We start from the raw sequence: 27,823 nt of genomic DNA, 5'->3' as shown, positions 1-27,823 counted from the left end.
TAAAGGATGAGGTCTGTGGGAAGAGCTCCAAGTGCGGAGCCCCTGTTACAAGCTTTTTAGGAAGCCCATTCCTCCAGTGTGTTGGCTGGAGTGGGTGATGCTGAGAGGTGTGGAGGCTACTGAGCCTGGGATTCTGGAGAAATTGTGCCACACTGAGTAGGTAACTGTGATGTGATACTTGGAGCAAGTGACAAATGAAGGCAGAACTGCTTCACTCCAAGAATATGATGTGGGTGAAAGATATTGTCCCAGCGGGTCATCAGCTAAGAGTCCCATCGTTTCCCACCTGCCTGATCCCTGCCCTGCCCGTCTCAAACCAGCCTGTGCCTGCCAAGCACAGACCTTCCTTCCCAGTGTTCATCTTGCGAGTGCACTTGCTAAGCTTTTATCTTCTGTCCCTGTGCTGGTGATAGTTGTGTTTGGGAAGAGGAAAGTCACATTGAGGTTTCTGGTTAGTGCTGATAGGAGGCATTGGCATAAAGCCTCTTTCCTTGTCCTGGCATAGGCGCAGAAAAGGAACGCCAGTCCAAGGAGCGTGAGTCAAAATTCAGTAGAAAAGCAATCTGATCACTGCCTTATGCGCAATATAAGGGCCCAAACTGGTCCCAGTGCAAGAGCTGGACATTCAGGGAATGCCTCTGCTCTATTTTAGGGAGAAAAATTCAGTGCTCTGGAAATATTGTTTCCTCCTCTGTCTACTCCCTTTCCATCCCCCCTTCTTGCACAAGGCAATGCACATTTCCACTCCCTGATTCTCAGCAGACAGAGTTCAGAGGTCTGGTCCCTTCCAAATCCTGGGTGAATCTTCATGAAAAACACCTCTCTCCCAGCTCCATTGCCCAAGAAAGGGTTGTAAAAAGCAACTCTCCCCTACCCTAGGAGGCAAGGTCTGCCTGGAGAAGGCGAGCACAGGTGCAAGGGTTTGGTTGCGACACCAGGACAAGGTCTTGACTCCTGTTCCCCTGAATCAACGCCTTCAGCATCGTGTCCACCACGATTCCCAGCCTCCCGCTCACGGCTCCGGCTGCAGGTGCCACGGGGGCCCTGGGGCACCGTGGTGAAAGGGCCCAAGTCTGGCAAGGTCAGGTGAGGAAGCCATCACCTCCTCCCCTGAAACCCGTGCTGTGCTTCCCCGCCGAGGCATGGCACGGGGAAGGACAGGGCGGCTGTGGTGCTGGGTGCTGCGGTGCCGGGTGCTCCCCCAGGCTGAACCCTGCCTCACCCTCCTGCCGCACACCCGCTTCCCTCTCCCTTTCACACCTCTGGTGTCGAGCTGGGCTGGCAAAGCACACAGGCAGGAGGAAAAGGAGGTTTCTGCTGTCAGTCAGTTCAGGTATTTCAAAAGGATGTTGTATAATTCACCTCCGCTATCGGGCGCCGATCAGCCCAGCTGATCCGCCCCCGCGCTCCCGGGTTGTTCACTCTCTCCGATCTCCTGGCACCGAGTCCGGCTGACGGGCAGCTCATCACTGAGGGACCCCCGGCACGTTCGTTCGGATTGGCATCTTCAGCTGGCCCGTTTGACTGGGCATGCCGTTTTGCTCACAGTTAAAATCGCTTTGATCCGATCTAGTTTTGTTTTACGTTCGGCTCTGAACTGCTGTAAGGTTCGTCTACAAGTGGACTGACTCGGGAAGAAAGCACCCAGGTGTAGAGTCCCACGTTTCTGGCACAAGTATGTTGGTTAAAGCATCTTTCCTAGTGATTTGGGGAAGGGGGAGAGGCAGAGGCAGGGAAGCGGTGTGTGCACACAACATCTGACCATGGGGTTTAACTTTTTCTTGACTTCTGCCCTTTGGGAATAGAAGAGGCTGATGCTAGAAGAGCATATAGATGAATTATGAAAAATAGCCTCTCAGAAATATAGCTTTTAGCCTCAGAAAAGGCAAAATGCCAGGGTCCATAAAGTTCAATAAAAACACAGCTGTTTCAATCAATTTTCCGAGAGCAGGAACCATCGTGATGGCTGGTGGAATAAAAGCCGGAGAGAGAGGGAGAGGGTGAAGGAGGGAAAGAGGTGCCGGGAGGTGCTACCTGGCCCTGCCTGACTGTGTCGAGGCTCAGAGGGAGCCGCACGCCGCGGGTGCAGGGGCAGGGAGGAGACATCTCCGCTTCCCTCCAGCTCCCACCTTCCCATCCCGGAGCACCGTGCCGCAACCTCGGCTTTAGTGTCCCCCACGGGAGCAGCCATCCCCGTCCACCACTCCTGCACTTTTGGCGCGGAGCAGCCAGGCATTAAATCAATGTTTTCTTTTTGCTTAGATGAAATATTTGGAGTGTTAAATAGGTGATTTCCATAAGGCAGATGGGCCTTTTTTTGTTTTGTTTTGTTTTGTTTTGTTTTGAGTGACCCAGCCCAGCGCAGGCACCGGGCAGGAGCGCTGCACTGTGCTCTTGTTCTGCCGTCGCTGGGCCGGTGCCAATGTTTGATGTACCACTTCACACGAGTTTCTAACCAAACTAGCTCTGCACTTGGTAACCAGAATAATAAGATCTGCAGACATCTGCCAGCTTCTGAAGGTGAAGCCGAAGTGTTTGGCTCAAAGGGTGTTTATTAAGTAAGATGTTTATATTCAGCAGCTCGGCTTCTGCTCTTTTTAATGCTGTTGTAAGTGCAGCAAATGCCATGGGCACGGGGCACCGGGGTGAACGAGCCCAGATTTGGCCCGCTCTTTCTGTGATTTGTTTGATTAATCTACTTGTTCTCCACCCCACCCTCGCTCTCCATTACTTTGGCAGTCGCATCCAGCAGCGTGCCTGGCGAGGGAGGGCTGGGCTGGGGGGAGGCAGCGGGCGCATGGCCTGGGGCGCTGCGCTTCGGGATGCAGATATGGCCCCATCGAGGTCCTCCGAAAGCCACCAGCTCCTGGGCCCTGCAGTCCCCTGGAGGTGTCACCTTGCTGAGTGACACCTCACTGGTCTGCTGAGACCAGATTCCCAGCTCCTTGGCAGACAGAGCAGCACCTGACCGTAACGGCATCTGAGTCTGTCCCCTGGAACGTGGTGTGTCCATCCTCCCCATCCCCTTGCCGCTCCCTCAGCATACAGAGCCGTTGGGATGGAGAGGAGGGCAGGTTGGAAAGTGCACTTAAAAGAAGGAGAAGTGAAACCTCGGCGTCCCTCACTGCCCGGAGACCTTGCTCTCCGCATGCCCCTGACACAGACCTTGCCCCCAGCCTTTGAAGAGCAGGTGGGCAATGCAAATCCCAAGGAATTAAAAAGTTTGCAGACTGCAGCATTCTTGCACTGCCTGCGAATGCTTATCCGAGATGCCTGCTGCGAGCTTCCTCCAGCACACGCTCCCCGCCCCTGTGGATTCGCTCTCGGAGAAGGAAAAACACCTCTGAGGTCACCCAGTCCATCCTCCCCGGAGGTATGGGGAGCATTGCTCTACGGGAAATCTCTGACCTGGGGCAGAAATTCTCTATGGCCAGCAACAAATGTCACTCCAAGGACTCATCTTCAAGGACAGGTCCCCAGCTTAAGTTTTCAGCTTGCTCACAAATAAGGTGTGGACAAATTTTATCAGGGCAGAGCAGAAGGCATCCTAGCTACATGAACAACACTTTACCGCAATGGAGCAGGCTTACGGGAATGTCTTCTCTTGTCTCTATATGAGGGAGCCTCTCCAGATTGGATCTAAACATCCCTTGACATGGCACTGGGAGGAGCTGGAGACCCTGCACCCGGTCTGACAGGTCTCAGTCTGGGAGCACTGCTCATTCCCAGCTTTAAGATTCCCTCCTGATCTGCTTGCGTGCCCACAGCCGTGCGTCTGTGCACCAGGACCTCCTGTGCAGCAAAGACCCCCTTGCCTAGGTCGCATTCCTGTGCACAACCAGTGCTCCTCAACTGCTGCTGACAGCTCCACAGCCTGTCTCGCTATCCCTGTATGTGCGAAGCTGAGTTTGGGCTGCGACGTCCTCGGGACAGGGACCACTTTACATAGTCCCATGCATAGAAGGTTCTGATCATAACGAGGATCCAGAAACGGAGGGTCTCTCGTCAGTATTGCCTCTCCTATACCAAGCATATCCCCCCACAGATCTCAGCAGGAGCCAGCCAGGATAAGATGGCAGGATTTATTCTAGCAATAATTAATTCACATATTTGGCTCTTCCAGCCTCTCTTCATAAATCAAGCTCTTGGATCGTTGGCGTTGCTAATTCCTGAGTAAATCTGCTGCTGTAAATCCCCTTTGCAAAAGGAGGGAGAAAAAGAGAAGGGAGCGGGGGGGGGGAGAAGTACCAGTTCTCCAAATACTGAAACTCACACCCAGTGGCTGTGCAACCAGAGTGTAAATCCCCCACGCCCACCCAGACAAAGAGCACGATTGTTGGAGCCGGGTTACCTGCGCCTCGGCGGGCGGAGGAAGGGCCGATTGTGCGAGGGGAGCTGCGGATGTGGCGGGAGCGCCCGGCAGAGAGGTGCTCCCGAGGAGGTGTGCGGAGGTCTGTGCTCAAATACGCCAGTGAGTCATTTATAAATCACCGCAGTCAAGGGGACCGGGGCCGTGCGCGGCGCCTGATTGGCTTGGCGGAGGTAATTGCGAGCAAGTACACCCGGGCTAAGCCCAGGAGATAGCCAGCGGAGATAAGGAGAGATCTGAAGAGGGACAAGGGCTTTTTTGGATGTTCCCCCCTCACCCCACCCCTTCTCGCTGGGGCTTGGGCCGTTTGATCACCTTTACAGGTCCCTCGGTGCTCTGGTGACAATAGCTCATATTCACCCTCGCCCCAGACCCCCTCCCTCGCCCGCTTCGGACTCGGGGCGGGAGAAGATGCTTTTGTTGGCCGGGGCGAGCTCCCCGGCGCTGGGTCGCGTCTCCTCGGCCTTTGTGCTTTGGCCGACTCTCCGCCTCCGGAAGGGACAATGGTGCGCTTTGTGCCAGCGCCGGACCTCGCCGCCCGGGCTTTGAAGATGGGATTGGCAGGGGAAAGCAGTTTCTTTCTTATTTCCAGGTTCAAAGGGATGAGAGGAGTAGGAAAGAGAGGTGAAGCCCCCGCTGCCTGCCCAGGAGAGAGGGTCCCCAGGCAGGGCCAGGCAGGAGCCACATCTGCGCCACGTGCTCGTCTGGAGGAGAGTTTGACATGTTCTTCGGATGCCCCTGGCAGCGGGCAGGGATGGAGCAGAGAGGTGCCAGGATGGGCCATCCAGGAGCTGCACACTTGGGGGTCATGCCCTAAATGTATCAGTCAACCTCCTGGCCTGGGAATTTGCTGATATCTCGGGAAATGCAGTGTTTTGAGCTGAAAAAGGCATTGGTGTGACGTGTGTTGGCAGGGAGCAGCCAGCTGGGAGTTGGGGAAAGGGCTCATCCCCTCCTGCCACTGTGTCACCAACCCACTGTGCTGAGCTGTGTCCAGGCTCGTGGTCTCCTCTCCTCTCTGAGGGATTCAAGAATGCGTGAGCCAGACACCGGTCAGGATGTTGCATATGATTCTATGGATAGGAACATCAGCAAAGGATTAGGCCACTGGAAGGAAGCTCTAGGGGGTTACTTGAGGAGGAAGGAATTGATCTTTCATGTTCCTGTTGTCCCCAGGGACAGCTCGACACCAGCTCTGCTGCCCTCCCTGCTCCAGGTGTGAGCCCAAAGCACAGACACGGGCCGGGTGGGATGTGTGGCCACCTCTGAGCATTTGTTGGTCTGTGTATGGGGAAAATGATGGGAAAAGGGAGAGGAGAGAAAGAAGGCAGGGCACCGAGAGAGGGGGGAGAGGGAGGGAGACATGGCTGGGGTGGGAGGAAGGGAGGAGGTGATGATGTGGCCTTTGCTTACTCCCAGAGGCCGTCAGAGTCAAAATCTCTGGTACCTTGTGTGTGCACAAGGCATCAGTGTTTACTGCCAAGAAACCTCGTCTTATGGGAATCAGTCGTTGTGTCCGGAGCACGCCAAAGGAACACCCTGCCCGAGGGTGCCAGAGGAAAGGGGCTGATTCATTGCTGTCTGACAGAGGTAATAATTGCCAAGCAGTTATCCTGTAAATATCATTAATTACCTGTATCAAGTGTTTTTTTAAAGGGCAGCCCGAAACGCACAGAGCCCTTTGAAACGGAAATGTGTAACATGGAAGGAGGACGAGCCCATAAGTGTGTACAGTGGTCCCTGCCATGGGGCAAAGCTGGGGAACCCAGAGCACCCACACCCGAAGGTGCCAGCTGCAGGGGTCCTGCTCACAAGGCACCCAGGGAGAGAGGGAACAGCATCTGCTGCAGAGGCGATGCTGGCATTGCTGAACTGCCCAGACAATCAACTAATGCTAAAAGAGACTTTTTTACCATCATTGAACTGGCACTTTTCCTAGCAGAGCTCTGCCAATGGGAGATTTTTTCCTCCTCACTTTCTTAAACTGACATCCCAGCGTAAGCAGAGCTGTGGAGCTGGAGAAGTGGCCAGGGGCATGGGGTGGGGGGTAAATGACTTGTTTGAGATCAGTATCTGAGCTTGGAATAGGACCTCAGAGGCCTGAATTTAAGCTTCCACTCTAATCACAGCCATCAGCCTTTGAGGAGGAGAAGCTGCTAGGCAGAGGCTGGTGCAGCCAGGCTGTGCTTCCAGAGCTCCAGCGAGACTGGCACACATGTGCCCTGAGCAACACGCGCGACAGAGGGGACAGGTCTCACCTCCGGGACCAGCCCAGCTCTGAGCTTCGGGAGCAACGCCAGCTTCGTTTCAATCCAGCTGGAATGAAAAGTAAAATCCCAAAGCTGCCATGATGCAATGAATGAAGCAGGAGCAGCTCCAGGCGAGGAGGCTGCCGGTGCTCCTCATCCTCCGAGCTGTCTGCTCTTCGCATCAGGCCCCAGACAGGCACGTTGTGTGGGACCCAGCAAGGTCAGCAGTGGGGATGCCAGGTCCGAGGAGCGTGCCCATGGCAGGCAGACAGTAAAATGCAGTTACGCTGGGATGCCAGACCAAACTGGCCAAAGGGACCCAGCGGTGCAGTTGCTCAGGGCTTGGTCCGGGACACTGACAGGGCAGAAGTCCAACCAGTTGGGTTTCTTGCCCACCCAGCATTGGCAAAACCCAAGGAAGTTCTCAATCCTGTGCGAGGTAATTTGCCCGCAGGAGATGACTTACTTGAGATCTTCAGGCTTGCTCCGTCCCCTTCAAATCCAGATGTCCCTCCTGCACAGACACTCACCACCAGTTCCCGCGGCGGGGGGTCAGGGGAGGTTGCGGGGAGGTTTGGCAGCTCCTCTCTGCAGGAGCTGCTATTTCAAAGTCCCGGTGGGTGTGATCAGGGAACTGCAAGGTCTTGCCCTATGGATAAACCAGCCCCATACAGTCACCGATGGTCCTTTGGCAGCTCTTGCAACAGGAGGTGCAGTCCTGGTCAAATTCCAGTTTCAGTTACTATAAATATAACTCCGATTCTGCCTCTTTCAGCTTTGGCCAAACCTGCTGTGTGTGGCCCAAGCCACTCTGCTGGGATGTGTCCACCACTGGACTGGCCAGGATGATGCGCAGGGCACGGATGAGTGTCTGGGGAGCACCAGGGCTGCCCAGAAATCTGGCAGACACTGGGAGATGGAAAGACACTGTAGAGACACTCTCAGTCAGACATGGAGCCCCGGGCGCACGGACTGCTGAGCTGTTTATCTTCTGGTCTGATAACGGCACACCAGGTGCTGGAATGTGCAGATATATTTGCAAGCAATTAATATTAGCAGATATATTGCACTTAATGAGGGTGATAATTCAGTGGTAATTTACCGCTGGAAATTATGGGAAAGCTTCTTTGGAAGCTCCGAGGTCAGAGTCAGTGGGAAAAGGCAGCGCGTCCCCCGGGGCGGAGGGGGCTGGTTCCTGGGAGCAGAGCTGGTGGTGGGACCTGCAGGCAGCTGCCCTCCCCCCCACGCTCCCTCGGACCTGCAGCCGGAGCTTCTTCTCGATTGCAGATGGTTTTGCCAAGGAAAAGGGGCTGGTGCAGCCCCAGGCGCAGGCAGGAGCCAGTCTCTGGGCTGGAGATGCTGGAGGTGGAGTGGGGCAGCCGCTGGGGTCAGTGGAGAGAAGCTGGGGCTTCCAGGTGGACCTGGGGGGTCCCAAAGGGCTGTTGGTCCACATGGTTGACGTGTCGTTCAGGCTGTGACACCTGCACAGGGAACATCTGGAGTTCGCTGGAGTGTCCTGCTTCCCCTGCCTGTCTGTCCGTCCCTCCAGGAGCTTTTGAAATCCGTGGGGTACCTCAGCCAGAGGGGAAAGCAGAGATTTGGGCTGCCAGATTCCTGCAGGAATGATGTGGCCGTTCCTGGGGCAGGGCGTTGGAGGTGCCCAGTGCTGTAGGATGCTCTGATCCGCTGGCTGCGACCAGGGGACAGGCAGGGCTTGGCACCTACTGGGTACCAGCAGCACAGCAGCAGCGTCACCCACGGGGCCGTGTGTCACCGCACAGAGCCTGGCTGGAGCAGGGAGATTCTATTCCCAGGGCTGGTCATCACCGTTTCCTTCTTGCCCAGGAATGCAGCTCTTGGTGCTCTCGCTGGCAGACGTGGGCAGCACCGCTGGCTGCGCGGTGCCGGGCGATGGAGACACAGGTCTGGCTTGAAAAGGAACTGCCAACTTCTAACGCTTCCCAGGGCTTCCTCCTGCGCTGCAGGGACACACGGTTGGTCTCACCAGCTGGCACAGGGGTCAATGGCTTTATCCAAGGAGGAATGAGGAACACAATGTCCTGCAGGGAGACAGCAGGATTATTTACAGCACCAAAATAAAGGGTGGAATGCAGAAAGGCGTCGGGAGGTTCAAAGCTGCCCCTGTGGCTCAGCACCATGTGGATGTTTCATGCAGTTTATTTCGTGCTGTGACCTTAGAGCTGGGGAGAGGCACCACAGCTTTCTGGTTATCTACTGGAGGGAATTGCCTCCCTTCAGGACCATCTCCATGGCCTTTACAGCCTGCCTTAGCCCTGCAGGAACATCTCCAAAGGCAAGCGAAGGGTTGGCCTCCCGATGAGACTGTCTCACCTGTTTGTTGAACGAGCCCTACCACGTATGGTGCTGGCCCTTGTCTTCAGAGGCGGACCTCTTCCCAGGAGAGCCCTGGGCCACAGCTGCAGGGCTGGCAGGAGCCCACCGTGCAAGCACATCCCCAAATTGAAGGCTCTTGGGGAGCAGAGCCCATTCTGTTGGTGAGAGTCAACCCCACCAACTCTGATCTCCCCCTGGAGCACAGCAAAGGTCTCCAGAGCAAGCACCACCCCCGAGAAGACCCTGTTCAGCCCCTGGAGAGCATCATGGCTGTGCGTGACAGACGCTGGGCTGTTTGTCCTCGGCAAAGTGCTGAGGCTGGACGGCGTTCTCCGGACAGCCCTCTTCCCAGCTCTGCCTCCGGTGACCTTGAGCAAGGGCTGTTATCTTATTTGTAAAATAGGTGCAAGATAGCTGCCTTCTCCAGGGGAACGCACGAGTGCTCAGCAAGGTCTGCCCAAGGCCCAGAAACACCAGCGATGCTCAGCGGCGGGTCCCGGGGGCTGGGTGGGGAGCAGCCCCAGCCCACACCTTCAGTCAAAAATGCATGGCAGTGCGGCAGCTCCATGGCGAGGGGGGGCCTCGTCGTCGGCAGGATCACCCCCAACGCAGGAATCCGGGCTGGGGGCTGGCTGTGGGCTCTGCCTCCCCCCACCACTCATTGCTTCTCCCCTCGAGGCTTTCTGCCCACTCTTTGAATTGGGAGAGTCAACCGAAATGAGGCTTTTTCGCACAAACAATTGAATTCCAGTAAAGGGAGGTTTTCCAATTTAAAAAAAAAAAAAAAAGAAAAGAGGAATCTTTCCCCCAGAAAATGTGGGAAGGCGCATGGAGAAGTTTGGGAGAAGCTCAGCAACATGCACCTTCTCCCTCCTTTACACCAGGATTTGGGCAAGGCGGTGCAAGCCGGGGCCGCAGCGGGAGCGGGGAAGGTTTGGGTGAAAAGCAACTGAAAAGCGAACGTGGTCCCGGCGGTGGGGCAGGAGCCATCACGCAGCCTGTGATGTGGCCATGGGCAACTCATTAGGGCCAAAATGGTCAAACCTCAGTGATGGGAGATAAGCCACAAAATAAACCGTCTCATTGTTGAGGGCTCTGAGGTCAGTATCTTCAGAAGTACTCAGGTGTGCGAGGTGAGGGTGGCTGCCACGGAGGTCCTGTCGCCCCTGGTTAGAGAGATCAGGATCCAGCTTTTAGATGAAAGAGCCGGCGACTCGCTTTGCCGTTTTCCAAAGTTTTAGGCAGGGTGTCGCCGTGCTGCGCGGATGGCTGGGCGCCAGTGGCACAGGGCCAGGAGCCAGCTCGGGCTGCCAGTCCGCATCGAAAGAGTCGGCGGGCAGCGGGCGTTTAAAGCTGAATAAATCATTTTGCGCCAGAGGGATGCGATGCCTGGGTGAAATCTGGCCCGACGGTCGCAGTGGGAGTAGGGTTCCCTCGCCCAGGGCTTGGGGGGAGGCTGCAGCCCTGTTCCACACGTGCCCAGGCTCTGGTCTGGCCTGGCCATGTCCCCAGGGGTGCTGGACCACAGTGCAGTCCCGTGCCAGGCTGGTCAGAGCAAACCTGCCCGTCCCAGCAGACGGCTGGCAGCAGATTGCACTTTGCTGCTGTCCTGCACGTGGCTGGAGGGACGCCTGAGGCTCAAGCTTGCTGCTGACTTCAGCATGTACCTTAGCTGATGGGGGGACTGGCCACAGCCCCTAATCCTCTCTACGTGCCGGCTCGCAGACCTGCCGCGTCCCCCAGCCCCGCCGCTCGCAGCCCCCGGGGCCGGGCAGAGCCCCGTGGCCCCGCACGACCGTGCACGTGGACACTTACTGCAGCTGGGACGTGGTAAGAAAAGCTCCTGTGCGATGGGTTGCAAGGAGAAGCATCAATATTTGCTGTATAGGTGGACAATGTGGCAGAGGGTGAGGGGACAGCATCTGCTCCCGCCTGCCGGTGCTTCAAACAGGGGCTGACTGCACGTCCCTGGCAGTCGCAGAGGGGCCAGTGACACAAATCCCATTAGTGTCACCCGCCACGGGCTCCCTGCGGGTCGGCCGAGGTGGGATAACGGGGCAGTGATGGAGGAAACAAAGAATAGTCACTCAGATAACTGACAGCATCAGCAGCGCTCGTGTGCGGTGGAACAAGAGGCGCCAGTGCACAGCGGGATGCTCCGGCGCTGCTCCGTGCCCAGCCACGTGCCACGCCACGATGTCAAACCCTTCGGTAACGGGCGAGCGGTGCCCGGCACGGGGCTAGTGCTGCCACACGCCAGAGGGACCAGGCATGTCCAAGCGCGGCGGCACAGACATGGGCTGACCATACCTGCTGCCCAGCAGCACTAGAGGGCAGGGATAAGGTTTTCCTTGATGCATTAATTTATTTTTCATGTTTGAAGCTCTCGAAAGGTGACCTGTAACTTTGAACCTCTGGGGTTTATCGTGTTTCTATGATTCTATGAGTCTATGTTTGCTTCCAAAGCCAACAAAGGGTCTGAAACCGCTGCGTTACTCTCAATCCCAGCTCCAGGTTAACGGGGCTTCTGCTTTGGAACAGGAAAACTTGATTTTTTAAAACCTGCTTTGCAGATTTTAAGCTAATTTATTTTAACTATCACAAGTGGAGTAAGAGAATTTAATTCCAGCTGACGCGGGGTGCCGCAGGCCGGGACGTGTCTGCTGGCAGGAGCTGCAGCCAGCCCTGCGGAGGGGCAGTCTGCAATGCAAATCCACGGGCTCTCACCAGAATCCCACACCTGGAACCAGTCACAACTCAACCAGTCTGGTTACACGAGATAACACGGAGTGCACGCTGCATTTTTGGAGCGCATGGGATGGCGGAGGTGGAAGAGCTTTTAGGAGTAATTAAACCTCAGAAGCAGCTGAGAGTCAAGGATTTCGGGTGAGTATCGGGCACTAATGCTGCAAATACCGAGGGCAGCGCTCTCCTCTCTACGTGCCAACAGGGTAGGGATGGTTTCCACTCCGTGATCAGCATCCTCAGGCTGGGATTTACCCGATTTTTTGTGCGTGGCTTTGATCAGTGAATGAAAATCTGTAAAATTTCAAAAAATGCAGAGCCCAGCATCACGGCTGGAAAGTATCTTTGACTTCTTCAATCCGGCAGTGTGGGGTAGGACAGCAGGAGGGTGAGAGCTCAGGTTGATTTGGTTTCTTGACTGTCGCCATGGGCCAGGTCCTCCGTCGGGGTGAGCTGGTGCCGCTGGCTGCACAGGAACTCACTGAGTCACACAAGGCAAATATTTTTCCCTTTGATTTTCACCCTGAGAAAATCTTGAGCTGACCTTGTTAATCCCACACGTTGCAAACCTCCCCCCGTCCTCTATCACGTTTCGGCGGCGGGATATTATTACCAGCTTAGCACCTCTGGCCACTGCTGCCAGCATCCTGCCTGGCACGGTGCCGCCCTGTTCAGTGTCCTGGTCTTCCTGGAGGAAGAATTCCCAGGGTGACTCCGACCATCCCAGGGCTGTTGGGCTGGCAGGACTACGCTGGTGCTCCTGCCCAGGAGGGATGGAGGGACAAGAAAAGCTGGATGCCTGCAGTTGGCTCCAGCATGGTGCTGCACATCTGCAAGGTGCGTTGGCCGGGTTCTCTACAGCGTAGCGATGCCACTAGAGATCCTGCCAGCTCCCAGGGTTCCAATCTTGTATGCAATCTTAATTCCTGTGTCTGGAATGATGCTCCGTGGCCACACAAGTGCTTGGGCCCCGCTATTCTCCATCCTCTCAGTTTGAGCCCAGCGTCTCAGAGCCTGAACAAGGGCGCTGGAGCGAGCTGCGCCCGCGTCGAAGGTCTGACCCCAGCTTGAATGGGTGCTGCGACACGCTCCCAGCTGTGCCTTGCCGGGACAGAGCCCGAGCCAAGCCTGCAGCTCCCGCCTGGCTCCGGCTTCTGCTGCTCATGGGCTCCGGCACCCACGGCAGCCCTGGGCACGTGCCAGCGGCTGCTCAACCCAGCCGAGGGAGCACCCGTTCTGCTGAGTGTGTTTGTTTGACCTGCTCAGCTCTGGGTGTCCAAATTGCTGCTTACTGGAAAAAAACAGATCAAGTTTGCATCTGAGAGAAAGGGTGTAATTAGAAACAATATCGCTGTTGACACGGGTGGTGGTTAACACCCGCCGTCCAAACAGACCTGGCTGACCGCGCTGGCTGATGCTCGGCCCAGAGCTGTGCCGGGATGGGGGCTGTGTCCCGTGGGTGATGCCGGGCACAGGGAAGGGTCCAGGCAGGCTGTGGAGCCTGGCTGGGGGCTGGCACTGGGTGAGCCAGCACTGGGAAAGTGCCATTGTCCAGCTGCCTCGGGGATATAGGGGGAAAGGGTGTGCAGAACTCGGGAAGGGAATAGTTAATGCCCCTCTCCTCCCAATATTAAGGGACAAATCTTTTCCCGGCTGGGTGCCCAAATAAACAGGCTGAGTGTTGTGTAAGGAGGAGGGTGGGAACATCTCTACGTGCCTCTCTGGAGACTGGCAGTCTAATTATATCATGGTGGCCCCCGTGCTCCCCATGCCGAGCCCTTGCTCAGGTTTCACCCTGCCTGCACGCACCTCCAGCCCCGTGCCCTGCCACTGCCACAGGCGGGTGCTGTCCCCAGCTGGTGGCACAGCTCGATGGTCCTGGGTGGGAAACAGCCACCACCGGGCTGTTGCTCGTGGAAGGGTCTGGACGATGCCAGGGCAGAGCCCCCATGGCCGCTGGGAAGCTCTGCGGGACCACTGGGGTCATTGTGGGTGGGTCTGGAGGAGGATGGAGAGAGGGCGGGATGTCCCATGGAGATCTATGGGACAGGGTGCCTGGCTGGGCATCTCCCTGGGGCCATTCAGCCCTACTGCTCTGCAGCAAGCAGGGTGCTACAGTCCCAGGGATGCAGCTGCCAAAGCCACGGGCAGGGTGGCACACAGTGGCCATGGCCACCTCGCTGGCCAGCCCCAGCCTCTGCCTCAACACGGCTGCTTGAAGGCGCCTGAGCCAGAGCGGGATGGGTGCAAGAAGGGAAGCGGGTGCTTGGTTCGGTTCCCAGCGGGCTCCCTCTGCCGACAGCCACCCCGGCCAGGTCCCCATGCCACTGCTGTGCACCTTTTCTGCACGATGCCCCAGACAGCTCCTCTGTCCCCTAACCCAAAATTTGCACTGGAAAAAAAATCCAACCCCAACATGCCTTCCCCCTGCCCCAGGAAGCTGGACAGGCTCAGAGCTGCTGGCCTTGCCAGAGGAAATTCTGGAGCACAGCCCACAGGACAGGGCACATTAGGAGCCCCCAGCCCATCCTTCTGCTGCTGGACCACAAGAGTGTTTTACAACATATATATATAAATAAAAACGAAATATTTAATGATTTTTTTAAAAAAAAGATTCCCTAACAAATCTGCAAGGTGGGTTAGCCGGGGTCTCTATAGTGCTGACAACGTGCTTTCCTGAGCATCCTCGCCAGTGAGGCAGGAGGTGGAAGGCGTTTGACAGGGAGGGTGCATGGGAACAAGGGAAACTGAGGCATGGAGCTGGAGGGGACCTGGCTGCTCTCAGACCTGTGCCGTGGCCACCAGCCCCACTCCTCCCCCAAGACAGCCCCCACACACCGTGAGCACCGTGAGTGCCACAGGGCCACCAGTCCACGTACCGGGAAGGGTCAGCTGTAGGGCTGAGGCCATGGTCTCTGGCAAGGCATCAGGAGCACTGCCCGGCTCCCTGGCACAGTCACCGCAGGGGGATCGCCCGCTCGGGTGCCAGATGGCAGCAGATCGAGGAGGTTGGGGCCACTGTGACGCAGTGGCGATTTGGGAGGCTGCCGGGTTGGGAGACCAGCTCCGGAGTCATGGGAAGCAGCGAGCCCCGGGACATGCAGCCAGCTGCCCCCCGGCGCGGTGAGCTGCAGCCGCCCTGTGCCCTGGCTCGGCCAGCCTCTGCGGCCAGGCTGGGGTGGGTGAGGGGCACGGATTCCCCAGGCAGGGTTCCAGCCTTGGGCATCGTGGGGTGCTCGGACAGCGTGGCCGGGGTCAGCAGCAGCTCTTCTTGGGCTTGTCGTTGGGAGTGAGCTTGATGGAGTCCGTTAAGTAACTCTCCAAAATCCCTTTATACTGGAAAAAACAGAGAAGAGAAAGGGTGAGTGACGTCAGCTGCAGAGTCAGCCTGAGCGGACCGAAGGACTGGGGAGCATGGGGTCAGTCCCGACTCATGATCAAAAGACAAAATCCAGGGAAAAGCTGCCCGGCTCAGCCGAGGAGCGGGGCCACCTCACTTGCTTGGCATGGGGACACGCAGGTCCCCGTGGGGTGGCCACTAGAGGACAGTGCTGGCGCACTGTGCGCTCCTGCGCGCCCGTTCCATCCCCGTGGCCAAAGAGAAACAGCGATTCTTACTCTTTTCTAACTGGTTTAAGATCTGTTTTAAGAAATCAGACACTGATGCGTTCCTCTTTCCTGGGGCTCTCCTACACGTTACAAACAGAAGACGTTCTGCATCGCAGGGTGGGCTGGGAGGGTCTGTCAGATCCCGCTCGAGCTCACCGTCGTCAACGCCTGCTTCGCGAGCGTCTCGAAAGCCTCTGCAACATTGATGTTGTTCTTGGCACTGACTTCAAAATAAGGGATGTCCTTCTCCTTGCACCAGGCTGAGGCAGTCTCCTTGGGTACCTGCAGGAAAGGAGGATGGAGCCACAGCTCAGCCCTGCGCAGGGCTGCCCGTAGCTGCTGGAGAGGTGGTGGAGGGGACCCTCCTTGCCCATCTAGGCAGTGCTGGGTGAGGGCAGGGCGCTGGCAGTGCTGGCAGCTATCTGAGATGCTTAATTCCTGCTGTCTTCATGGGGACAATCTCTGCTGCAAAGGGCAGCAGGGGAGGACAGTGCTTATGCCCTCCGAGAGGCATGGGTGAGGTGGCAGCGCCAGGTACCTGGCAGCTCCTCACCTGGGATCTCTGGTTTTCATGTGAGCATCAGCAGAAGTCTGGCTTTGCAGCAGGATCAGTGCTTGTAAGCTTTTGGGGCACTAAGGCATCCCAAACCACTCACCCCGCTCCATCTCCCCCGCCCTTACCTGGCGATCGCAGATGTCTATTTTGTTCCCCAGCACAACCATGGGGAAATCTTGCTCCCTTGGATTGACCTTCTCCAGAAAGTCATCTCTCCAGTTGTCCAGGGCCTCAAAGGACTCCCTGTCTGTCACATCGAAGGCTAGCACGCAGCCATCTGAGCCTTTGTAAAAGGTCGACACCATGGATCGGAATCGCTCCTGTCCCCCTGTGTCCCAGATCTAGGGCAGAGAAGGGCACGGGTACAGACACACGACACGAGCAGTGCTGGAGTTTGCAGCCCTGTGCTCTGTTAAGCTCAGGGGACCAGCGTGAGGGAGTGCTGAGTCCCCAAAACTCAGGTGGGGTTTCAGTATAGTTCACAGATGCTCAGGGCTGCTGCAAAGCAGGCTCTGCAAATCCAGCCCCGCACCCCATGGCACCAGTAGGCGTGTGGGGACAGCAGGACACGGCAGGACACGTGTGCCCACAGGATCCGAGCGGGCACCCCGGGCAGTCCCAGCCCCGCTCACCTGCAGTTTCAGGGGGGTGTTGTCCACCGGCAGCACTTTGGTCAGGATGCTGGCCCCCAGCGTGGTGCGGTAATCCTCGTAAAACGTCTTGTGCACGTACTGGTGCAGGAGGGAGGTTTTGCCCACGCTGGCGAGAGGGAAGGGACGCAGGTGAGGCTTTGCACTGCCGAGCCCGGCTCGAGGGGTCGGTCACAGCAGGGACGGGGGCTGCACACCCGCAGGCTCCTGGGCCAGCGCATGCGTGGGGCTTCCCTCCCGCCGCCGGTAACGCTCCTTACCCCAGAGCTCCTATGATAATTATCTTCAGATCCACCTTCTTGCTGGCATCCATGGACGGGCCCTGCGGAACAAGAGGGGGTCACGCGGCAGTGGGCATGGGACCGGCTCCCAGCAAGCCCCGCGGCGCTGGCGGAGGTGTGGGAGCAGCAGCTTCTCCCATGGCCTCTCCTTGTTCCCACCCCGGCCATCCCAGGGCCCCGGATGCTGCCGTGCCCGCACCGTGCCAACACCGTGTCTGCACCCCGCTGCGCTCACATCCCGGCTGCGCTGGGGGTAGAAACCCCCGTGCCGAGCCCAGCCCACGTCACCGCCTGGGCCTGGCTCCTGAGGTGCCAGTGCACGTCCAGACACGCCACCGCGCCGCATCGAATCATCACCATTAAAAGCTGCTGTGAGCAACTTCCCAGCCTCTCCCTCTCCCTCTCAAGTGCAGTGCTTCCCTCTAAACCTCACACACACCGGGGGTCCGGGGAAAATTACATTTATTAAAGAAGACCAGGACCAGCTGGGCTTCCTGGGCACATTCAGGGATGCCACCCAGCCCAGGAGCACCCCAAAAGGCAACCCCAGCATGAACTGGTGTCCCCACGGGCTCCATGCCCGGCCATCCCAAGGCAGGAGCCCTGAGCACCTCCAGTAAACCCCCTCCCCAGGTGGGGACGAGCATCCTCCGGCCGTCGCAGCAGCCCCCTCCACCCGGCGGCGTCAGGCACGGCACCGGCCAAAGCACAGATGGAAACACTTCCTGACAGCCTCATCCCTGAATTTTTCCCCGATGCGCTGGCCAGCCCTGCTCCATTCCCCCTTGGCACGTCGTCCCTGCCAGGGTGGCTCTCGGCTGTGGGGTCCAGGCTTCCCTGCACCCCCTCTGCCACCCCTTCCCAGCTGCGGGCAGCATCCTTGGCACAGGCAGAGCCTCATGTCTCAGCACACACAAATTTTCCAGTCCTTTTGCCAGCACCGGACAAGCTTTCTCGGAGGCCAGGCAGAGTTTTAAACTCAAAATGGAGTTTCCCAATCTTTTTGCCCGCCAGCTGTTGCTCTGGGGGTCCGAGGGTCCCCTGCTCAGCCACGGTCCTGCCCGCAGCCTGGGGGGCAGGAGGGGCCGGAGGGCAGCGCACTCACCTGCCAGGGCATCCGTCTGCCGGGCGGCCGGCGCTCTCGGCTCCGTTCCAGCCGGCGTCCCGGGGAGGGAAGAGGCGAGAGAGGAGGATCCAGGAAAGGGCGGCCAGCACCGGCGCTGGTTGCCGCCTGCCCGCCGCCCGGGGAGGGCCCCCCCCGTGACATCAGCAGAAAGGGGCCGAGATCCTGCCGGAGCTGGCGGAGGAGCCGCGGGCGGGTGCTGGGATGTCACGGCATTTCCCTCGGGATCTGCCTGGCGCTCCCCGGCTCATGGTCTGATAGGGGAAAGAGAACAAGGTTCCCCTCGTCCGCTGGCCTTTGGGATTGACTTTTGGCTCTCCTCTTGCTCACCACCCCCCCGTACCATTTACTCACCTCTTGCCCCCGGGACCCCTTATTTGCGTTTCCGCGGGGGGATTATTTGAGGCTGAGAACAAAAGCCCAGCGGGGCTGTCGGCAGCATCCCCGGAGCCCGCGGGAGCCACCCTGGACTTTGCTCAGGCAGCGGCGATAGCGTGGGGTGGGATAAGCATCTTCGGGAGCTGGGGACAGGCGGGGGGACGGCAGCAGGCAAAGTGGGGCTGGGAGCTCGTTCTGGCAGAGTGGGGGGAGCAGAGGGGCAGGGGTCTCTTTGAGGGGGCTGTGGGCTCTGTGTAGCTTCGTCACATTTTGCAGGCAGGAGAGGTGCAGGGTGGGAAGCAGGAGCCTCTGCAGCCCCTCTGTGCCACATCCCTGCAACCCCCGGTCCTTAAGGGCACCCACCCAGCACCCATGGCCAATGCCAGCATCCCACGAGCACCCCAAAAGGAGGGGACCATGTCAGGATGGGACCCCCAGTAACCAGAGCCGGTGGAGGATGTGTTCAACCTGCAAGTGGGATTTTGTGGATCTCAGCTGCCACAGTGGAGACACCGAGGAAGCCTCTGGCTGTCTCTCCGAGCATCAGGCTGGTGGCCACGGCTCTTTGGCATGGGAAAACCCACTTGGCCATGGCTGTGAAGGCAGAGCTGTGCTTCCCAATGTGCAAGGGCAAGTCCTGAGCCTTTGCCAAGCGTTCGATAGGGTTTGGGGTTTGCACTGGAAGTTCCCACCATCTGTGAACCCTCCCAGCTCCCTCACCCTGAACAACCACTGGCGGCCTCAGAGAGACCCCACACCCAGGCACAGGGTCCCTCCAAGGCCACCGGCTTTTGCTTTCCCACTGGCTGCCCTCATTTTTGCAGATTTTTTTTTCCTGTAGATATCCCTAATGGGATCTCTAGGAAGATCCCTGCACTCAGCAGGACAAACCCTCCTCCTCCTTCTTCCAGATGTAATTTTGGGACCTGTCTGGCCAGAAAAATCTGTTTTTTCCCCCCACAGGGCAGACACTGGGAGGAGCTGGGTTGAGGCAAGAGAAGCACCTGAGCCAGTTCTCACTGGAGGTGGGTAAAAGGCTGATGTTTCCCTGGAGCAGGTCTCTTCTAATCCCTGTTTTCAGCCTATTTTCATCATGCTGCTTCACCTTTGCCCTTGCAGCAAGACTTTGTCATCCAGCCTCCACCCCGACTACTTCTGCCCTTGTTCCTCTCCGCGTGCCCCTCCAGGCCTGGTGGGATGGAGGTTGCTCACCCGGTCAGATGATCGATGCCTCTCCGTGCGATGGAGATGGGGTTTGCGGTTGCGTTGCTACAGTCGATGCCCGCAGCCACTTCTGCTTTCAGGCAGGAGAGGCTGTGCCCATCAGAGTGCCCAGCCCGAGCTCAGCACCGGCTCTGGCTGTTGCTTGACTTCACCAGAAAAGGAACTTTCCCAAAGCTCCTGCTCTCCTTACTGCTCCTGGAGCAGCCGTGGGAGCTTTGGCCGGGATGAAGGCAGTGGGAGCGGTGGCATAGAGGAGGCAATGGCCAATGCGTTGCTCAGCAGCTCCGGCCCACAGAGACAATCCTGTCCTGGTGGTTCACCGAGTCAGCAGTTCTGAGGAAAAAAACATGGGTTTTGTGCCCTGTGACTATGAGGAAGATCTGGCAGCTAGGAGACAATGAAACACAGACCAAGGACTGCTACGTCCAGAGGAAAGGCTCGCATGGACGAGGAGAGGATGGACTGTTCCCTTTGGCAAGGCATGCAGGGCAGTGAGAGTGAGGGGAGGGCAGAAAGCAAAAGGCATCCAAGTGGTTGAACTTCTCCCTTTGGCTGTTGGGCCACCTCTGCTCTGTGGGAGACAGCGGGAGCCCGGCTGGGCCCTACTTGGGTGCTCAATATTTGCTTCTGCAGCATCCCCTGAGCATCTGCAATGTGCTAGGAGGAGGGCTGGAGAGGACTCCCCAAAACCTGCCGAGAGGACATGGGGTGCTCTGTGATCCCAAGAGCACACGGCACTGGAGAAGACCTGCTCGAGTCCAGGCTGGATCCCGTCTCACTGCCAGCTGGCGTCAGGGGCACTGGGTGGTCCCTCGTGCTGGGGGAGCTGGATGCTCCTCCAGTACCTATGGCCATGGTGATGGACTGGTGCCCAGCAGCTCCTTGGGCTGCTAAGAGTTAAGCTGGAAGAGGGAGAGGAGACCTTTATCCAGCTGCCCTGCACCTTATCTGCGCTGTGCCTGGGGAAAGCACGGCTGAGGTGAGGTCAATACAGGAACTCGTTACAGAAACCATATGTTGGTCAGTGGCACAATCAATGTTTTGCAGTAAGGCAGATATTTTCTTTTATTGCAAACCACAAGGCTGACACACAAAATTTACAACCCGATCTGGATTTTCCAATGTTCTCAAACCCAACTCTGAAGTCTGCTCCAGTCTGGGAAAGATGCAGTGGCTACAAAGCCTGGACCCATCCGTGGGGACCCCGGCCCTCGGCCTCGACGCCAGCCCACTGCAGGGCTTTGCTTCAGAGTCAGCCAGGAAAACTGAGCAAAGACATGGATAAAAATAACCCCTCTCTGCGCTTCCCTTTCTCGCTGCCTTCCCTGCGTGTCTCGGGATGCATCATGCACGAGCCACGATTGCTCATGCTTTCTCCTGCATCCCCTGCGCCATCAGCACGTCACATGTGCCGCGGTGATTCACGGGGAGCCTCATAGCCTGGCAGCCCCCACAGCCCCCCGCAGCCCCCACAGCCCCCCGCTGCCTTCGGAGCCAGCCTAGCCCGTGGCTGCTGGCTCCGAGCTTGGCAGCTGCTTTGCCTTCTCTTGCTTGGTGCACCCACCACCTACCCACGTTGTCTTCGCAAGTGCACCAGGGGTCAAAGCAAAATTCGCTGGAAATCACCTGTTGTTCTGGGAGTTTAGTGGCACAGAAAGAGCCCCAGGACCTCTCCAGTCTGGTTTCCTTTACTGGCACCACTCAGCCTGCTGAAGCCACACATTTTCCAGGGGAACTCGCTGCTCCCCCAGCCCTGCCCTGCCCCTGCCCACAGCCGTTGCCTCGGGCTCGGAGGGGAGCTCGGGGATGCCCGGAGCTGCATCCCGGGACTTTCTGCTCTACATGGGCAAAGTGTCCTCTTCTGCCAGTGTGGAAATCCCTGCTAAGGACTGTGGAGGCCGACCTTTCAGGTCCGGTGCTGCCCAGGGGCAGCAGCATCTCCTGGACTGCCAAAGCTCCGTCCAGAGCGGGGAGATTCCGGTGACACTTGGCATGGAGCCCTGGCAGTGCCAAGGGTGCGCCGGGGCTTTCGGCTCACCAGGAGGAGAGCAGGGGCCAGGTAAGGAGGATTTGACACTCCAGTGCATCCCAGCCGAGGTCTGCAGGGTCGCTGCCATGCTAATCACAACAGGAACATGGCAGGTTTTGCTTTATTAAAGCTTTTATTGACCCGTTTTTAGAATAAGAGAATCTGCGACGCAGATCACAGAGCTGCTCAAGAGGTTTTTACATTCATTACGAAATGGCTTCCTGGCGTGGACTGAGCTTCTGCTGGGCTCTTCAGCCACGGTCCCCAGGTGTCTTCATCACCTCCGGGGACACCAACGCAGCGGTGAAGCCCCCCGCCCTGCCTGAGGGCAGCATCCCGGCGGCTCCGTTCCCTTCCTGCCCCATGGGATGCCACAGCCCTAGTGAACGGCGGGAGCCAACCCCACCCTGTTATTTCCACGGTCAAAGACGGAGTAAAACTGACGGATGAAAACGTCACCCAGAATCCAGAGGGGTCCAGCGGGAGGGGAGATGTCCAGCCCCTGGAAGCCGCTGGTGCAGAAGGCCATGCCGTCGCTGTCCTCCTGGGGAAGGAGAAGGGAGAAGTTGGAGACGAATCTGTGAGTTTCATGCACATGGAAACATGCAGGAATGGTGACTGCAAGTCCTGTGCACGAAGCAGTGGGGCTCGTCACCCGCCGGGACATGTGGCTCAGCTCCTGGGGTGGCTCGGGGCCACCTGTGTCTCCAGAGCCACTTTTCCAACCCGGCGGATGGGAACTGGGAGCAGTGGAGATGCAGCCGTACCATGAGGGTGTAGGCCTGAGCACTGAGCGTGTAGGGCAGCCCGTTGATGGTGAAGGTCACGCTGGGCATCACGGAGAGGTTGCTGCACTCCACGGCATACTGCGAAACAGCCGGGCGGGTCGGTGGTGCTGCTCCATGGGGATCCCTCCTGGTGGGGTGAGGATCCCAGGACTTTGCCCCCTTCTCTCCCCACCCTCACTCTCACCTCTCCATCCACCAGCATGGCACCAATGTAGCCTTGCAATTCTTTTATATCCTTGGTGGGACCTGTGATGAGTGACGTCCCGGTGTCCACGATGGCCTGGCAGCCGTTCATGCAGAAAGCAATTGTCTCACCCACCTGGATGCTGGAGGAGAAGGAAAAAAAGAAGGAGCAGGAAGGTCTTGTCCTGTCCCTCTGCCCCAGCCCAGCCCTTCCCTCCCTGCCCAGCGCCACTCACTTGTCCAGCTGGATCTGCCAGTAGCCTTGCTGGGTGACTGGCACCCAGTTCAGGGTCCCCTTGAAGCGGGAGGGGTCAAAGCCCCCAAAAAGCAACTCTCCTCCCAGGGAGGATTCAGGGTTCCTGGAGGGAGACAGAGGAGATGTGAAGGATTTCCTGTCTTTTACTCTGCACATCGCAATTTAAACGGATGGATTTATACCCACTCGATTCCCACGAATTCTTATGGCCATTCGCTTTATTCCTGTAAGGCCTGAGGTCTGTGGTGCTCACCATGGACCAAAACAACCCTTTACTATCTCAGTAAAACATCCTGTTTCAGCAGCTCCCCCCCCGAAAATAATGCTTGAGTCGAAGCAACAGCCTGGAGCAAAGCCGTGCCCGTACGTGCTCATGTAGACGGAGAATATGGGCAGCTCCACCAGATTTTGTGCCATCATGTTGTCAAAGACAGGGGTGACCCCATCCACGGCCAGTGAGGGGTAAGCCAGCCCCAGGATCCCATCGAACTCGGCATCTAGGAAGGCTTTTCCCGGCTCGCTGACGCTCTCTGCAAACTGCTGGTTGTTCACGGTGAGGCCCTCGACCTGCGGAGAGGAGGAGGAGGAGGAGGAGGCTGGATGGTGATGCTGAGTCTTTAGGCAAGTCCCGAGCACATCAGCCAGAGCAGGAGAAACCAAAGGTGACTCACGACTACTTGGTCGGATCCGATGACCCCCCTCAAACTGCCGGTCCCATACTGGATGGAGAAGGGGGTCCCTATCACCTGGTACGTGCTGGACTCTGACGGCTGAAACCTGGTGTGCCCGGCTGGGGAAGGAGACAGGAGCTGTCAGCAGAAACACTATTGACCTGCATGGCCACGGATGCCAGGAGTCCGCGTCCTGGCCGGCAGCAGCGGCCGGCCTCGGAGCAAACTGATGGGGCAAGGTGGCATCTCCAGAACGCCGCCGTCACGGGCACGCTGCCCAGGGAAGGAGCTGCTCATGAGACAACAGGGCACGCCGGCGTTTTGAGGAGCGATAAAACTTACCCCGTTTCAATCTGCCAAAGGTGCGAGGCTATTTAAGAGGAGTGGGATTACCTCGTGTGATATTTTTATGAGACCTGAAGATCAGCGCTGCTGTTCCTGTTTTACAGACACAAGCAGCCCCACGGGCACTGCTGTACCCAGCTGTTTTCCCCAGCCCCCCTTGGGCTGTCTTGGAGGGGCCCTGCGGCTGCTCCGAGACGCTCCGTGTCTGGGGCAGCGGGGCTGGACTTGCCGGGGCTGGTTCATCACCGACGGCTCGAACAAGCGCGGTACTTGTCACCCGCCGAGCCCCCGGGCAGCCAGCCCGGAGCCACGCCGTGGTCTCTGTGCCCGCCTTGTTCCTGCCACCCAGCCCCTTGCTGACAAGCCGCATTATGTGCCGTTATCTTTGCTTGTTTGTTTAAAGGCTCTGCCATAAGAATGGACTAAAGAGCACGTCCCATATCTCCCACAGGGCCGATGGTGCTGGGAGCTGGTGGTGTGATCGCCGCCTGCGCCCGAGCAAACAAACCCGCTGAGGCTCCCCCCGCTCGCCCCCCCGTTTCTGTTATCTGTGTGTGCCTTGGAGGGCTCAGCTGGGTGGGGAGGTCCCTGCAACGTCCCACGGGGGTTGGTGTGCGCTGGTGACCCCACAGCCTCTCTGGGCTCACCCAGGGGTGTCACCTGGGGTCCCGCTGCAGCCGAACGGGAGGGGACAGTGGGTCAGGGACCCCCTACTCACTGCAGGCTTTGCTGACGCAGTAGATGGATGGCACCCAGAGGTTGGAGGAGCCCGTGTCAAATATCACGGTGAAGTTCTGGGGAGGGGTCCCGATGGAGATCTGCCCGAAATACTCCAGCTATCAAAGAGAGGAGCCATTAGCCACCGGAACGCCAAGAAATCCTGGAAAAGGGGAGTCTGTGCCGGGGCACGTGCAGAGAACTGACGGGGTTCAGTGCAGGGGATGGCTGGCACCGCGGCAATGTTTGATCTGTCACGGTCGTACCGCGGCAGGGGAAATAAAGGAGCCAAATATTTAAGGAACAACAAGGCGAGGCGAGAACAAAAGGCAGGATGGCGGGTGTGGGCACCATCCTCTTCCTGCTGGATTCAGCCGGAAGGGCGGGCCCCGAGGGGACCCTCATCAGTGGGATGCAGACAGTGCCAGGGGCTTTGGGGCCAGGACCCTCACACTGCTGGGCAATGGGAAGAGCCTGGGGAACACCCTCCACCTCTGGCTCTGGGTCCCTGGTGGTGGGGTCTTCTCTGATGCATACGATACGTGTTAGTTTGGGAGGAAATCTGTCTGCTCGCCATGTGCCCCAGAGTGCCGCGGGCTCGGGGGGTGCAGCGGGCAGGGAGGGGGCTGGCAGTGCCGCCGTGAATGCGGCCCTTTGTCCCCTCTCATCATCACATTCCTGGGAACAAAGGACCAGGCAGGAGCGGGAAGGCAGCAAGCCCTGGCACGCTGGGCACAGGCTGCAGGCTCTGATAGCGGGCGTGGGCTTTACCGAAAGCATTTGGGTGCTGGGGACCACATGTATAAACTGATGTGCCTTTGGGGTGTCTGCGGCACGCTGCTGGCACTCAGTACCCCCCGGCCCTCGGTGCCTCCGCGCTTACGTCCAGGTAGTTGATGAGAGGCTCGTTGACCTCCGTGAAGGCAGCACAGTCCTCTCTGTTCCGGATCATGTCGAGCCCGTGGGCTTTCCAGAAGTGGGAGAGCTGCCCACGGTCCCGCAGCAGCTTCCGCAGGGAGCGATGCCGCGTCAGGGTCACCCTGGGGGAGCAAGGGTCCTGGTCACTCACTCGAGGCCGCAGATGCTGCTGGCATCATGCAGCCCCCACGTCCACCCTGAGGGTCCCAGTGCCACCAGGATGCAGGTCCAGACCCTGCTTCCCAGCATCCCCCGCCGCAATGCTTTCTAGTTGAGGTATGGCAAAACGGGGCGCTTGATCTGTGTTAGGAGGCAGCAAATCAAGGGCAAAGCTGGCATCAGCATGACTGATGGAAAAGGATCCTCAGGCTGGGAGAGAGGACTTCATGCCGGCGTTTTCTCAACTGCAACCAACAGCTCATCCTGCATATCTCGCTGCAGTCCACTGCTGCTGGCAGGGTCTGCCCGGAGGGATGGAGATGGCCACGGAGCTGACAGTCTGATGGGGTTAAACCAGCAAAGCCCCACGTGGTCCCCATGTGGTCCCCATGCTCCCGTGCAGCCGCAGGGTGTCTGTGCTGGAGGAGCTCAGCTCTGCCCGTTCATCACTGCCATGCTCAGCTCTGGCAGGACCCTGGGAGTGAAGCCCCTCCAAGAGCCCAGGGAGCTCGATGCATCCCGGGGACCCCCTTACCTTTTCAAGCTGCTGGCCAGGCAGAGGCAGAGCATGGCGAGGAGGAGGGCACGCTTCATGTCGGCGACTCGGCTGAGCTCTGCAGGTGCGGGCAGCGCTGCGGCGTGTTCTTATACCAACAGGTACACGCTCAGCCCGGTGCTCCGGTGCTCCAGTGCTCGCGATAACGCCCCTTTCAATGTCAACACGGGGCTCTGGCAGCGAAAATTAGTCACTGGTCGTGGCCCCAGGCGAGGCAGAGCGAGTGCACCCGAGGTCAAGTTTGTTTTTGTGGGCGAGGGGCCGGCAGTGGCAGGGCAGGATGGTGCACGGGGACCTGCCGGGTACCAGGCAGGGGGTTGTGTCGGCCACTTTTGGGGGCAGTGAAGGTCCCACAGCAGGAGCAGAACGGCATCTTCATCCTGGTGCCGGCTCCTTATCCACTGGAAGTCACACGGCCCAGCTGAGCTGGTGGAAATCCCCCCAGATGCTTTGGGGGACCGTTTCCCCTTTCCTTGGGCCCGCAGCCCCCCCGGGGACCTGCCCGTGGCCATGGGGTGCCCCACACCCCGAGGGCTGCGGGGGGTGCAGGGAAGGGATGTGTTTGTAGCATCAGGCAGCTGCTGAGCAAACTTGAAAAAGCAAAGGCTAATTAGCAGTGATGAACTGCTCAGAAATGGGCAACTTTCCCTTTTCAGTAGCAGTCAGTGTCATCAAAGCACCGTCCGTCGGGAAGCAGCGGCTTTGCACGGGAGACAGTTCCATGTTTCCTTACAGCCACTAATGGGCTCTTCCCCGGCGGCTGATTTCTGTCTGACACGGGATGGCCGTCTCATTAAGCGTTGCTGAACGCAAATAAAAAGTGCTAATGAACTAATAAGGCCTTCAGATACGGAGGGGAGGCGAGTGGGGGGAGGTGAGGCTTTCCTGGCTGCCTCCATCTCTCGGACAGGGATGCTGTGTCGTCCTCGTGGCTGTTTTCCATGTTTATGCACTGTAAGAACTGGTGATGGGAGCCACAAAAGCAGGAGTTTTACCCGGTAAGGAGCATTCATGTAATTAACGGGGTTTCTACCCTCGGCGCTGTGCTAATCAAGTTTCTATTTATCTTGGTTAGGCCATTGTGTCTAATCAAAGCCCTCGCCCAGGAAATCAAAGTCCTTCCCAGTGAGGCACAGGTCTCCACGGGGCTGGGAGCCCAGTGTGGCCACCGGCAAGCCTGGCTGGTGGGGACGGCCCTAGGAGGAGCCGACTCATGTCTCCTGGTGTGGGGGTCTTGTGTCTCCATCCCTGGGGGATGCTACCGGGCCCCTCCTCTCCGTGGCTTCGCAGGGAGCTTAAACTTAAAAAAATCTCATTGGAGGTTCCTTTGGCACGAGGATGGAGATGGGGACACGGTGGAGTCGATGCTGATGGCAGATGGAGCTGTTTTTTCCCAAGTCAAGTGCAAATTCCCTGCGCTTCCCCATGCCCGGGTTGTTTGCTGCAGTTTTTTTACTGAGTAACTTTGTACAAAAGTTGTTATCTATCTCCCTTTTAAGATTCAGTTCAGTGCACTGGCCTCCCTTCCCGTCCTAATCTTGTATTCATGGCAGGGATTTCAAAAAACACCTCCTGAAACAAAACCAACTGCAGCGAGTGCCAGATCAGCTGAAAGCAGCGAGTCGATTGTCACGGACATGGTTTATAACACGAAAATCCTGT

General features: G+C 58.1%; 2 protein-coding genes across 3 annotated transcripts; both read right to left on the bottom strand.

Moving 5' to 3' along the window:
* Positions 1–14,973: 14,973 nt before the first annotated feature.
* Positions 14,974–17,931, bottom strand: RAB7B (RAB7B, member RAS oncogene family). 2 transcript variants are annotated; one of them, XM_009983931.2, is made up of 6 exons: positions 17,920–17,931; positions 16,794–16,855; positions 16,516–16,642; positions 16,009–16,224; positions 15,484–15,609; positions 14,974–15,054 (listed from the first exon to the last, which is right to left on the bottom strand). In XM_009983931.2, exons 1-6 carry the CDS (start codon positions 17,929–17,931, stop codon positions 14,974–14,976), a joined length of 624 nt encoding a protein of 207 aa, XP_009982233.2. The 2 variants fall into 2 exon arrangements, with proteins under 2 accessions (XP_009982233.2, XP_086483280.1); XM_086627154.1 differs by lacking the exons at positions 15,484–15,609; positions 17,920–17,931 and having other exon boundaries at positions 16,794–16,846.
* A 4,016-nt stretch (positions 17,932–21,947) lies between these two features.
* On the bottom strand, positions 21,948–26,199 carry CTSE (cathepsin E). Its single transcript, XM_009978133.2, has 9 exons — positions 26,141–26,199; positions 25,412–25,568; positions 24,530–24,647; positions 23,467–23,585; positions 23,163–23,362; positions 22,776–22,898; positions 22,541–22,682; positions 22,336–22,434; positions 21,948–22,112 (listed from the first exon to the last, which is right to left on the bottom strand). The coding sequence occupies exons 1-9, from the start codon at positions 26,197–26,199 to the stop codon at positions 21,948–21,950; spliced, it is 1,182 nt and encodes a 393-aa protein (XP_009976435.1).
* Positions 26,200–27,823: the final 1,624 nt, after the last annotated feature.

The sequence above is a fragment of the Tauraco erythrolophus genome, chromosome 27 (genome assembly GCF_009769465.1).
Source record: "Tauraco erythrolophus isolate bTauEry1 chromosome 27, bTauEry1.pri, whole genome shotgun sequence".
Taxonomy (NCBI): Eukaryota; Metazoa; Chordata; class Aves; order Musophagiformes; family Musophagidae; genus Tauraco; species Tauraco erythrolophus.
The sequence above is the reverse complement of the archived record's forward strand: the minus strand, read 5'-3'. Positions and strand labels throughout refer to the sequence as shown.